Raw genomic sequence first — 12199 nt, 5'->3', positions numbered from 1 at the left:
AGCGAACCGATCGCTAGCGAGGGCGTCGACCCTATAAAATACTGGGTAGGACTCCGCGATCGCTACCCCAGCCTTAGCAAATTTGCTATCGACATGCTATCAATCCCAGGCTCAAGCTGTGAGTGTGAGCGCTTATTCAGCGAGCTGGGTGACCTCCTCGAGCCCCGTCGGCGCAGCATTTCTCCGCAACTTCTAGCAGCAATACAGTGCGATCGACGATGGATAAGAGCTAGATTTGGCAGTGGTGAGGTGCCTGTAAAGGAGGCTATCAGCGATGAGGAGATGGACGCGAAATACGGTGTACATAAGTGGGATATTAGCTGAGAAACTCAACACCAAGGTTTCTATATAACTTTCCTAATCGGGACTGAGCCCATCAAGCCGAGCGAGCTGACAGCCCTGTTTCAGCCAATCCGAGCGAGCCGAGCGAGCTGCTGGCCTCCGCTCAATTGGCTGAGCAAGCCAATTGGCTGAGCTCGCTCAGCTTGCTCATTGACATCTGTGCTATTCGTACATCAACCCTAAAACGATTCCAGCAGACCAACGACATGACAAGCTCGTGGACCGTGGCAGAATTGGAGTATTTATGGGATATTCTGAGACAACAAATAAGCAGTTCAAGTTCTATTCGCCAGAGCTTGGATACACCTCAAGGACAAGCCGATTGTCAGTGGACGAATACACCCCTGGAGGGAAAGTTGAACTACGACTGCGAAACATACCAGCTGGACCACAAGGAACGCAGAATACGATGCCAGACCGAAAACCAAGAGGAAGACCTAGGAAGGATCTAGAATTATCTCCTGCCGAACGAATGGAACCAACTCCTACCGAACGAATGGAACCATCTCCTGCAGAACCAATGGAACCATCTCCTACCGAACCAATGGAACCATCTCCTGCAGAACCAATAGAACCAGTTTCCGAGAACCTAATGGAACCATCTTCGGCAGAGCTAACTCATGAACCAGTGAAGCGTCACAGAGGAAGACCAAGGAGGCTAACTACTATTCCTCCTACTGCACCATCTGATGAGCGGGTTCCTAATCTTGTGAACGAAGAGGGGCCCGAAGAACCGTGTACCCAGTCTGTACGAGAAAAGGAGATTCCACGATACTTCACTAGACAAGCCAAACGGAAGAGGTCTAACGAAGAGATTGTTGAGGACGAGAGATTTAGCAAGATCGTTAAAGCTATGCTAGCCCAAGTTGGCCTTACAGAAGAGCAAACACGACTATCTGAGAAGGCTTTCGCAGCAACCGAGATCGCAGGAATCCAGATCCCCAGACACACGAGCAAGCTATCAACGACCCAAAGTATGGAAAGCAATGGAAAGCAGCAATACTTGAAGAGATAATCGCGTTAATAGAGAATCGAACCTGGGAGGAAGTTCCAAAGCCAAAAGACGCGAACATGGTTGATTCAAAGTGGGTTTTTACAGTCAAAACGAATCTCGACGGGACTGTTGAGAGGTTTAAGGCACGCCTTGTGGCAAGAGGTTTTACGCAAGCACACGGAACAGACTACAACGAGACTTTTGCCCCGACAGTCCGCATGGACACCTTACGTCTGTTTATGGCCACTGTCGCAGCGGAAAACCTGGAATGTTTCCACTTTGACATTAAGAATGCATTCACAGAGTCGCACTTGAAGGAAGAGATCTTTCTTAAGCAACCCCAAGGAGTAGAAGTCAAAAAAGGATACGTCCTTAGAGTTCTCCGCAGCTTATACGGACTCAAACAGGCTGCTCGCGACTGGAACTTGTTGATAAAGAAAGAACTTCTGGCATGGGGATTCGTACAAAGCCTCGCAGACCCGTGCATGTTTATCCACAAAGAAAAACAACTCCGTATCCTCGTCTACGTTGATGACATTGCTGCTGCTGCAAAAGATCGAGCTCAAATTGATTGGTTCTACGAGAAGCTTTCTGGAAGATTCAACACCAAGAACCTGGGGGAGATTCATAAGATCCTTGGAGTACGAGTTACGCGAGACAGAAAGCGCCGCACAATCTACCTCGATCAAGAACAGTACCTACACGCAGTACTTGACAAGTTTGGAATGTCTAGCAAACAACACAGAGACAAGAAGATTCCATCTGCAGATTACACTTCATTTAGGCCAGCCACTGACAACGACACCCGAATCGACATCACTGAATACCAGCAAGTGATAGGGAGCCTTATGTTTGCTATGGTTCTTACACGTCCAGACATTGCATTCACCCTCGGAAAGCTAAGCCAATACATGAGCGATCCAGCAGAACACCATGGCCATGCGTTGAAGAACCTGCTACGATATCTAAGGTCGACAGTGACATTGAAGCTACGCTACGGACCAGGGGGAGTACACTCGCAATTTGTCATCTACTCTGATGCTGACTGGGCAAGCGACATGGTAGACCGAAAGAGCGTTTCAGGGAGCACTGCAATGTTCTACGGAGGTCCAATATCATGGTCTAGCAAGAAGCAACGGTCTGTTGCAACGTCAAGCTGCGAATCTGAATACATCGCACTATCAACATGCTGCAAGCAAGGCCAGTGGATTGCTCAAATGTTTAGAGATCTTGGGTTCCCAAAGTACATTGGAAAAGACACCAACAAGGTCCAGATGCTAGGAGACAACCAGGGTGCCATTGCACTTACAAAGAACCCTCACCTTCACGAAAGATCAAAGCACATCGACGTCTGTTATCATTTTATCCGAGACCTAGCAGAACAAGGCAAACTCGATGTGGCCTACGTTCCAACTGCAGACATGGTGGCTGATGGAATGACAAAGCCATTGCAGCGAGTCGCATTCGAGAGATTCAAGAACCAATTAGGAGTTGTCCTTGGACCGGACCTGCCCTGAGGGGGAGTGTTAAGAATATGTTAGGTTCAGTCCAGGTCGGCGAGGTGAGGTTCGTGGAGTAAGCCCGAGCAGAAGGACCGACGCGGAATGATGATCTGTCATGTACGTCCTAAGATCATCATAACAACAAGTAGATAGAACAATAGCTCTTAGTGAAGTTCAATCCAATACAGGGTTACCTTTCGTACCTCTACTCGGTCGCCTATGGTAGTCATACCACCAGAGGAGACCTTGTTCTAACAGATTTTTACTATTATACAACCTTCACATCGAGTAACACAATGGTTTATGCCCGGGGCATCAGCGCTTTCGGCGGAATCCGTCTTTTTTCTTTCTTTTTTCCTCAATCTCTTCGGTTCCTCTCTAGCAACATGAGCGGTTTCTATGTTTGGGCATTTGCACACAACTTTCTTTTGCTTTTTATGCAGCGTCTATCTAACGACGATTTTCCTATGGAAACCACGAGTTTTTGCGCTTTTAGTTTGGTTTAGCTTTTTTCTCCCTTCAACTTGAGAGCACGCGCGCGGGCATGCGATATGCACGCCCTGGTGGCTTCTTGTTCCGCTCTCGTTGACTACACACTCATACTCACACACATGGACTCACTCTGTATAGACTCATTTCCCGCGTTTACGCGGGGTAATCCAATACACAAGCACATTAATCCTACCGATATCTACACGCTCACTAATTCCCATCGCCTGATCGTCATCTCATCTCATCTCCAGCAGTGAAGCTACTCGGCATCGGATCTTTGCATATCCGCTATCTCCGTCATTGTAAACGAGATGTGAACTGTGCGCACGTTGCTCAAAGCAGAAAGGGGGCGGCTATGCAGTGTGCCCTGAGCCGAGATGTGACGGATTTTATTTGTCGCCTGTGGCGGGAGTGCCTGCCAAGCAAGGGCGAAGCTCGGTGCCTGTAATTGTGGCGAGGAAGTTTTGATCTGGTGGCCGGGAGCGCCGAAGAGTGGGGTTGGATTCAAGGGGCGATGAAATGGCATCATGGTAGGCTCGTACGAGGCTGTAGGATGGAGGCTTGCATATGTTTTGGTGCGAGGTTGAGATTTGGGGGTTATGGATTTTCAGGGTCCTCCAAGACGGAAAGCTTCCGCATACTGCTGACTGGCATATGTTTGTTGAGAAATTATGGAATTGACTTGTAGAAAATTGAATAGAATTCCATGGGTGTTTTGCCATGGCATATCGATTAAATGACCCTGGTCTTGCCCAATCGTCACCGCCATGGCGCGTGTTTATAGTTTAACGTGTCCGTGCACCTCATGCCCGGATTCATCTCATGCCCCGCCGAACACCGACGCGTGTCTCAATACTACAACTTTGACGCGCAATAACTCCACAACTATGGCTCCGATTGATGAAGCGATTGCAGATTTAGAATCGCGCGATCCAGGAGAGAAATTCACATTAAAAGAAGTTGCTGAAAAATGGGGGGTTAACCGCTCAACGCTAGGGCGAAGATGGAGGCGCGTGACAGGGCCTAGGAGCGATGGATACGCTCAGCAGCAAGCTATCGGCCCACAACAAGAGTTAGAGCTTGTACGATATATCACTAAGCTCACTAAGCAAGGCCTACCTCCTACAAGAGAGATGATCAGGAATTTCTCATCAGAAGTAGCCCATCAGCAGCTCAGCGAGAGCTGGGTTACTCGCTTCATTAACCGACACGAGATCTATCTTATCTCAAAGTGGACCACCGCCATGGATCGTACGCGCCACCTGGCTGATTCTGAGTCAAAGTATAGACTCTACTTCGAGCTGCTGCACCAGAAGATCACCGAATACCACCTAGAGGCTCGAGATATATACAATATGGATGAAAAGGGCTTCCTTATTGGTATGATAGGCAGGAGTAAGAGGATATTTAGCAGGCGTCAATGGGATAAGAAAGAGGTTCGAGCATCTCTCCAGGATGGATCACGCGAGTTTCTGACACTCCTGGCCTGCTGCTGCGCCGATGGGAGCTCGCTGCCTCCAGCCCTTATCTACGCAGCTAAAAATGGAGCCATACGATCGAGTTGGGTGGAGGATATTAAGGCAGGAGAACATGAGGTCTTTGTCTCATCATCTCTAACAGGCTGGTCAAACAATGACGTAGGCCTAGCTTGGCTAGAGCAGGTGTTTGATCGCTATACAAAGCAGCGATCAGGGAGATGGCGATTGCTCATCCTTGATGGCCATGGATCTCACCTCACGATGGAGTTTATCAAGTACTGCGATCGCCATAGGATCCTCCTCATGATCCTTCCTCCCCATTCGACTCATACGCTCCAGCCGCTCGATGTAGTGCTGTTCAAGCCACTCTCTCAAGCCTACTCCAACGAGCTCACTAACCATCTCTACAAGGCTCAAGGCCTCATTCCAATTAAGAAAGGAGACTTCTTCCCACTCTTCTGGAGAGCTTGGCAGGCCTCGTTTAAGCAATCAACTATATTAAAAGCGTTTGAAGCTACTGGTATATGGCCAATAGATCCCAACGTTATCCTTCGTAGATTTGCCAGCACGCCAGAAGCTGAGAGAAGCTCATCTTCAGGGCTCTCTGATCATGACTGGAGAAAGCTCGATCGGTTAGTACGAGCTGCTGTCAATGATAGCCATCAGTATGAGGCAAGAAAGCTGCGCTCAAGCGTTCACCATCTCTCTGTGCAGTATAAGCTTTTACAGCATGAGAACGAGGGCTTAAAGGAGGCTCTTCAACATAAAAAGAAGCATAAGAAGAAGGGCAAAGCTCTTGACCTTCAACAGCGCCAGGAGTATCACGGTGGCTCTGTCTTCTGGTCTCCTCGCAAGATACGCGAGGCTCGAGCTAGAGAAGTAGTACGGGAGCGAGATAAGATAGAGGAGAAACTCCAAAAAGCACAGGCCAAGAAGCAGCGTGAGGAGGTTCAACTGCAGCGTCAAGTTAAGCTCGAGGAGAAGCGTGTAGAGAGGCAGAGGCTCAAGGAGATAAGGGAGCTTGAGCGAGCTGAGAAAGCAGCTGAACGCGCGCGCAAAGTTGAAGCTCAACACCAGAAAAAAGCCACCCAACAAGCTCAACAACGCAAGCGTAAAGCCTCAAGAGCGCCCTCTTCTAAGAACAAGCGTCAAAAACGAGCGATGGAGGATAGAGCTCGCGATAGAGTTGCATCTCCTCCATCGCCTCCACCACCAAAGACCACATCACGTGGCCGCAACGTCAACCTCCCACAAAAATTCAGATAGTACAAGTTAATCGCAAGTATCTAATTACTGCAATGCTATGTTTTTATTAATATTAAGCTATTGTGTGGTGTTGTACAGCTTCAAATTTGAGATCGCTAAGATGGTGTTCGCGGGGCATGAGATGAATCCGGGCACAAGGTGCACGGACACGTTACGCGTCGCTGCCAAGATCGGCGATTTAGACCCTTCACCGCAACGAAAGTATACAGCTGTTCCACTACGACTTTTCCATGACCGTGCAATGAGCCCAGGAAGATAATACGAATCTTGTTAACAAACCGTACACGATGACACAGGTCAATGGCACAACCAATGGCGTTACGAAGCGTGGTGCAAGCCAGAAGATAATAGATGATGCCGTAGGGGTGGTCAAGAGCAAGGAGGGACATGAGAAGACGGACTACTCGCGATGGAGGCTAAAAGACGACCGCGGATGTCAAACTTGGCATTACTTGACGAGCGACGAGGAGATGAAGGCCTGGCCGCAAAGCACAGCGGACAAGTACTTTCTGGGTCTTGATACGGTATGTTTGCGCCAGACTCAACTATGCTCTCTATAGTTATATGTCCCTCCTAACGACTGAAGTGAGACTGACATACAACAACACAGGAACAACCAGACCTCAAGCCCGCAAAGACGCCCCTCGAAGCCGCCGCCAATGGCCTTTCTTTCTTCTCCGAACTCCAACTACCCCCTGGAAACTGGGGCTGCGAATATGGAGGCCCCATGTTTCTCCTCCCCGGCCTCGTCATTACCTGGTATGTCACCGAGACACCAATTCCAGCGTCGCATGCGATCGAAATAAAAAACTACCTCTTTGCACGAGCGCATCCCGAAGATGGCGGGTGGGGGTTACACATCGAGGGGGAGAGTACCGTGTTCGGAACAGCTATGAACTACACTGTGCTCAGGCTGCTTGGTGCAGACGCAGAAGACCCGCGAATGGTCAAGGCACGCAAGACGCTTTGGAAACTGGGTGGTGCCTTGAATGCGCCTCATTGGGCAAAATTCTGGCTGAGCGTGATGGGTGTGACACATTGGGATGTCGTCAATCCTTGTCCGCCTGAGCTGTGGCTGCTTCCAGATTGGGTCCCTATTGCTCCTTGGCGGTGGTGGATACATATGCGACAGGTCTTTCTGCCCATGTGTTTTATCTATTCGAGGAAATGGTCGTATCCGTTGAATGACTTGACAAGCCAGCTACGGGCGGAGTTATTGATGGAACCGTATGAGACTATCAACTTTGATGCACGTCGGAATACGATCGCCGATACGGACAACTATCATCCGAAGACTTGGTTTCTCAAGTTTCTGTTTTGGTTCATAGTCGCTATTTGGATTCCCTACCTTCGACCCAACTGGATGATCAAGCGTGCTGAAGAGCATGTATGGTGGCTCATCCAAGCCGAGGATGAAAATACCGACTATGCGAACCTTGGCCCGGTGAATGGACCCATGAACACTTTGTGTGTGTACATCAGAGACGGTCCCAACTGCCACGCCTTCAAGGAGCATCTCAAGACACTTCCAGAGTTCTTGTGGGTCAAGGATGAGGGCATGCTCATGAACGGAACAAACGGTGTACAAACATGGGACATTGCGTTTGTGGCCCAGGCCGTGGAAGCATGCGGTTTCTCCAAAGACGAAAAATGGACACCAATGCTTGCAAAGGTGCTCGAGTTCCTAGAAGACCAGCAAATTCTCGAAGAAAGCAGAGACCAACACGCCTGCTACCGTCAACAACGCAAAGGCGCCTGGGGTTTCAGCACTCGCAAGCAAAGCTACACAGTCAGCGACTGCACAGCCGAAGCCCTCAAGAGCATCCTCATCCTCCAAAACCGCAACAACTACCCCTCACTCATCCCCGACAACCGCCTAAAACTCGCCATCGACGTCCTCCTCACCATGCAAAACGCCTCGGGCGGCGTCGCCACCTACGAGCCCACGCGCGGCAGCGAACTCCTCGAGCACCTCAACGCGGCCGAAGTCTTCGGCCGCATCATGATTGAATACGACTACCCAGAATGCACAACCGCCGTCGTAACCGGCCTCCACATGTTCCAAACCCACTTCCCCAATTACCGCGCCCAGGAAATCTCCGCCTTCCGCGACCGCGCTGTAGGCTACATCCGCAGCTCGCAGCGCCCGGATGGCTCCTGGTACGGTAGCTGGGGCATCTGCTTCACCTACGCCGGCATGTTTGCGCTCGAGTCGCTCAAGTGCTCGGGCGAACAGTATAGTAATAGCGAGCGTGTGCGTCGTGCGTGTCAGTTTTTCCTAGACCGCCAGATGGAGGATGGGGGGTGGGGCGAAACGTATAAGAGTTGCGAACAGGGTGTTTGGCATCAGCACCCTCGCAGCCAGGTTGTGCAGACTGCGTGGGTGGTTATTGCACTGCTTGAGGGGGGTTACCCGGAGAAGGAGCCGTTGAGGAGGGCGGTGAAGCTGATTATGGAGAGGCAGCAAGGGAATGGCGAGTGGTTGCAGGAGGCGATTGAGGGCGTGTTTAATAAGTCTTGGTAAGTTTTCATGGGGGTGATGTTGTGCTTGGGGATATTTGCTAACACTGAGAACAGTATGATTTCTTATCCAAACTACAAGTTTATTTTCCCCGTCAAGGCGCTGGGTATGTATGCCAAGGCTTTTGGGGATGATGCACTGTTTTGAGAAAGGGCTAAGATGTTGGAGGAGGTGGGCTGATGAGTAGTCACGGTTTTGTAACTAAGCGAACATGTGAAGAGAAGGTTACATAAGACTGAACTACGACTACATAATACTAATATCAAATAACCTGCTCAGCCACCACTTCTTCTCGGTCATATTGAGAGCTTGCTTGTTCTTGTTCACCTTCTGCATGTCCTTGTTGTTTTCCTAGTTCTCGAGCGTCTTCTCGTGCTCAGCGACGGCAATGTGGTCTTCGTTATGTGCGGCTCCCGCTACACGGGTATTTTGACATTATAGTTTGACATGTTGTTCGTTCTGGTAGAGGGTTCCAGGCACCTATGCGCGACCTTGGTATCAGTTCTTATACGCTCGACGCACTTTCTCCGAACCTGTGGTTACGTTAGGGTGGGGGTGGTGTTGCGGGATGAGTTTTAGAGTCGGACGTTGTAACTACGGGAGGGGGAAAAAGAGATGGGAAGTACTCACCAGACATGACCGCATCCTCTGCTTGATTTTAGAGTGTATAGAAAGCGGCTGATTGCTCAAGCCTCGCTCTGGGGATGCAAGAGGGGTTTGCTTGTTGAGGTAGAAGTAGTTGCTTACTCGTTGTCGGATTCTAGGAGATATTTGCTGCGCAGATCTATGAGTCGCAAAAGAGAGAGTAGATTGCGTGTTATGGGGTAGTATGGCAGAGTGGTCGGGAACACCGCCAACTCTTTACAACTACCCCACTGATGTGGGCAGATGAAAGTTCTCTCAAGAGAGAAATACTCTATATCGCAGTCTGGTGGCATGGACGAGGTCCGTTATATATAGAATAAAGTCACAGCGGCGCCGTTATAGATTTCGGAACAGGGGTGGAGTTGGAAACTACTTCTAGTGAGATGGAGTGATGATATATATCACTGCCCTGCTTGCTCCATCCCTTCTGCAACAATCACTAGACGTAATCCCATTCATAGAACAAACCAATGCACATGTGGAAACATCACTTAAGCAAGCTCACACGCCGGAATACACCAATACTCAAGCGGGGGCATCCCCAAACATCTTTAAATTTCTTGTAAAGGAGTGACTGTACGACCAAAGGAAATAACACCCGTGACGGTAAACTGGAGTGTTGGACCCGGTTTACTGCACCTTCCTCTTCCTGTCTTCCTTCCACTCTCTTGCCTACATCCGATTCATCAGCCCCCAGTCTCTAATGAGACTGAGCGGCATGAAGGATAGATACCTGATTACAAAGTAATCCAAGACCTGATAGCCAAAGCCTTACACCCAGGAGCAGCACCAGGCGCAATATCGATGTGGTTCCCAGAGTTGACAGAAGTAAGCTGCGAGCAAGGGAGGTTGAAGAATCGGACTAAAAAAAACATGCACTGTCAGCTTTTCATGCCTATACACCCTCTTCGCTTTCTCACTCACCAGTAGCATTAAAGTTGTTGTAATCAAAGAAAGTGCTAGCAAACGGTCCAACAGTCAAGTCCTGACATCCAGCCAGCCCGCGCGTACCAGACTGCAAGAAAACGGTGTCTTCCAGCCATGCGGTGTTGCAGCCGCCGTCGCCATAGAAGCGGGCGTAGACGCGGGGAGCGCCTTCGGGGACTTGTCGTTTTTCTTCGGTGGCGAGGAGAGGGGAGGCGGTGGTGGTGAGGGTGAGGAGGGCGGCGGTGAGGAAGGTGATGGGCTGCATTTTGGATGGGGGTTTGGGGGGTTAGTTGGAGGTGGTGGATTGGAATGGAATGGGTTGATGAGGATGGAATGAAAGGGAGGAGGGGACGGTGGGTATCTTTATACACTTTGCCTTGATATTAGGCGTACTGCCTTTCCCTCCATCTCTTTCTTCATCACGGGTGAATTCTCGTTACCTAACTCCCTCATTTCTCGATGCTTCTTCTCATCCACCAACTTCACCAAGTCCTTCCACGGCCATCACACACAGTTGGTGGCGTGTAACACACTTGGTCAGTCATCGAACGTCCACATGCCATCTCTCTTTCTTCTCTCACCTGCCAATATCTGCTGAGGTCAGATTACAGACATTCTAGAAGCCAGCCAATGATTAATCCTAGGGGTTAGTATGACATAACAACTTCGGTTTATTGGTAGGCAAGCAATCTTCCTGAAACCTGCTGGGTTGAACCCAAGCCATGATAGAATGACATTGTGAATGTCTTTCAATCGTCCTCTGCTCGTCCACGGGTTGTGTATGCGTTTTCCATCTCGTAACACCGTCCACATCCGGTAGCATACCTACCTAGGCACTGGTAAGCTTACCAGGGGAGGACAAGATCTCGTGCCTTGCAGATCGAGAGACAATCCCCTCACGTAAGCAACAACACATGCACATACGGTCCGCCTCCCCGAATTCTACGACTCATTTATTCCACGTGTGATGATCTGATCGACCTGGTTTGCGTTTACAGGGTTGTGTAAGACATCAAATTCCTATGTAACGTTAGTTAGCTCATATCTGGATTGGGGCTTAAAGCCTCAGCCACTTATTAACACGCCGGTATAGGTGATTACTGAACTGGTTCTTCGGTTTCGTGTGTAGAGCATTGCACACCAACAATAGTAGACCTACATTGTCCTTCTCGCTCATGAAATCTACAAATCACTCTCTGATCCGGTCATCACCAATGACTCTCCCGCAGACAGTCCTACCCAATCCATCTTCAAGCCCTTCTCTCTCACAAATGGGTTTTTACGTAACTTTTCCCCCTCCCACTATGTTGGTGGCACCCGACCACCATCCCACACTCGGCCCTTCCTACACCTCTTCCTCTTTCCGCCCGAATCCCCGCCTACCTAGGGTCCACTTCCTTGGCATGTCAGATTAGCGAATCCACACTAAGCTACAAAAACAGCAACTGGGCTGAGCAAAGTATGTAATTTCTCCATGATGATACCTGTGGTATATGCGGCGGGGTATATAAGAGGATATTATAGCACCATATCCCCCTACGCTTATGTCGTGGTGAGGTTCCGATGTATATACTTCTGCCCATGTGCTGTTGTGATTCGCATTCCTGACGCTAAGTATCGGCTCTCACTCATCTGTCCGGTGGCATATCTTCGTGTTAGTGACTCTTTGCTGGGGCTCTAATCGAATCGAGTGATGACACAACAGTGTTTGTTATTGTATTTTGGAAGTTTATTCATACAACCCCCCTCCTATTCCGTTCATGGGAGGCTGCTGCTTCGTAATCTCAACCACACATGGCCATAAAAGCCGCTGCCTCCTCATCGGCAATCACCTCACACCACCTATACTCCATCTTGCTCGTCTTATTGGTACTGTATCTGCGCCACCACTGCCTAGTCCTCTCATTTTGGCGTCAATCCGCAGCTTACAGATCCCATGGGGTATGGTGATTTGAATGGCAAACAGAGTCCGTGAGAGTGACGTGAGCTCCAAGCGAGATCCAAGCCATCTCGTGCCATGTTCCCAGCGCCC

At 49.6% G+C, this 12199-nt stretch overlaps 4 protein-coding genes across 4 annotated transcripts; 3 read left to right on the top strand and 1 right to left on the bottom strand.

The window, feature by feature from the left end:
* Window positions 1–93: 93 nt before the first annotated feature.
* Window positions 94–2853, top strand: PtrM4_132520 (uncharacterized protein; the record flags this gene model as incomplete). The annotated part of the gene is made up of 4 exons (XM_066109083.1): window positions 94–298; window positions 409–510; window positions 537–1316; window positions 1370–2853. 4 exons carry the CDS (start codon window positions 94–96, stop codon window positions 2851–2853), a joined length of 2571 nt encoding a protein of 856 aa, XP_065961075.1.
* A 1364-nt stretch (window positions 2854–4217) lies between these two features.
* PtrM4_132510 (TolA, Membrane protein involved in colicin uptake) lies at window positions 4218–6074 on the top strand (the record flags this gene model as incomplete). Its single annotated transcript, XM_066109082.1, has 1 exon — window positions 4218–6074. The coding sequence occupies one exon, from the start codon at window positions 4218–4220 to the stop codon at window positions 6072–6074; it is 1857 nt and encodes a 618-aa protein (XP_065961074.1).
* A 287-nt stretch (window positions 6075–6361) lies between these two features.
* Window positions 6362–8742, top strand: PtrM4_132500 (Prenyltrans-1 multi-domain protein; the record flags this gene model as incomplete). The annotated part of the gene is made up of 3 exons (XM_001941253.2): window positions 6362–6598; window positions 6685–8594; window positions 8652–8742. 3 exons carry the CDS (start codon window positions 6362–6364, stop codon window positions 8740–8742), a joined length of 2238 nt encoding a protein of 745 aa, XP_001941288.1.
* Window positions 8743–9977: 1235 nt separating this feature from the next.
* On the bottom strand, window positions 9978–10432 carry PtrM4_132490 (FAP domain containing protein; the record flags this gene model as incomplete). The annotated part of the gene is made up of 2 exons (XM_001941252.1): window positions 9978–10102; window positions 10165–10432. 2 exons carry the CDS (start codon window positions 10430–10432, stop codon window positions 9978–9980), a joined length of 393 nt encoding a protein of 130 aa, XP_001941287.1.
* Window positions 10433–12199: the final 1767 nt, after the last annotated feature.

The sequence above is a fragment of the Pyrenophora tritici-repentis genome, chromosome 7 (genome assembly GCF_003171515.1).
Source record: "Pyrenophora tritici-repentis strain M4 chromosome 7, whole genome shotgun sequence".
NCBI lineage: Eukaryota > Fungi > Ascomycota > Dothideomycetes > Pleosporales > Pleosporaceae > Pyrenophora > Pyrenophora tritici-repentis.
This window is presented reverse-complemented; position numbering and strand designations above follow the sequence as displayed.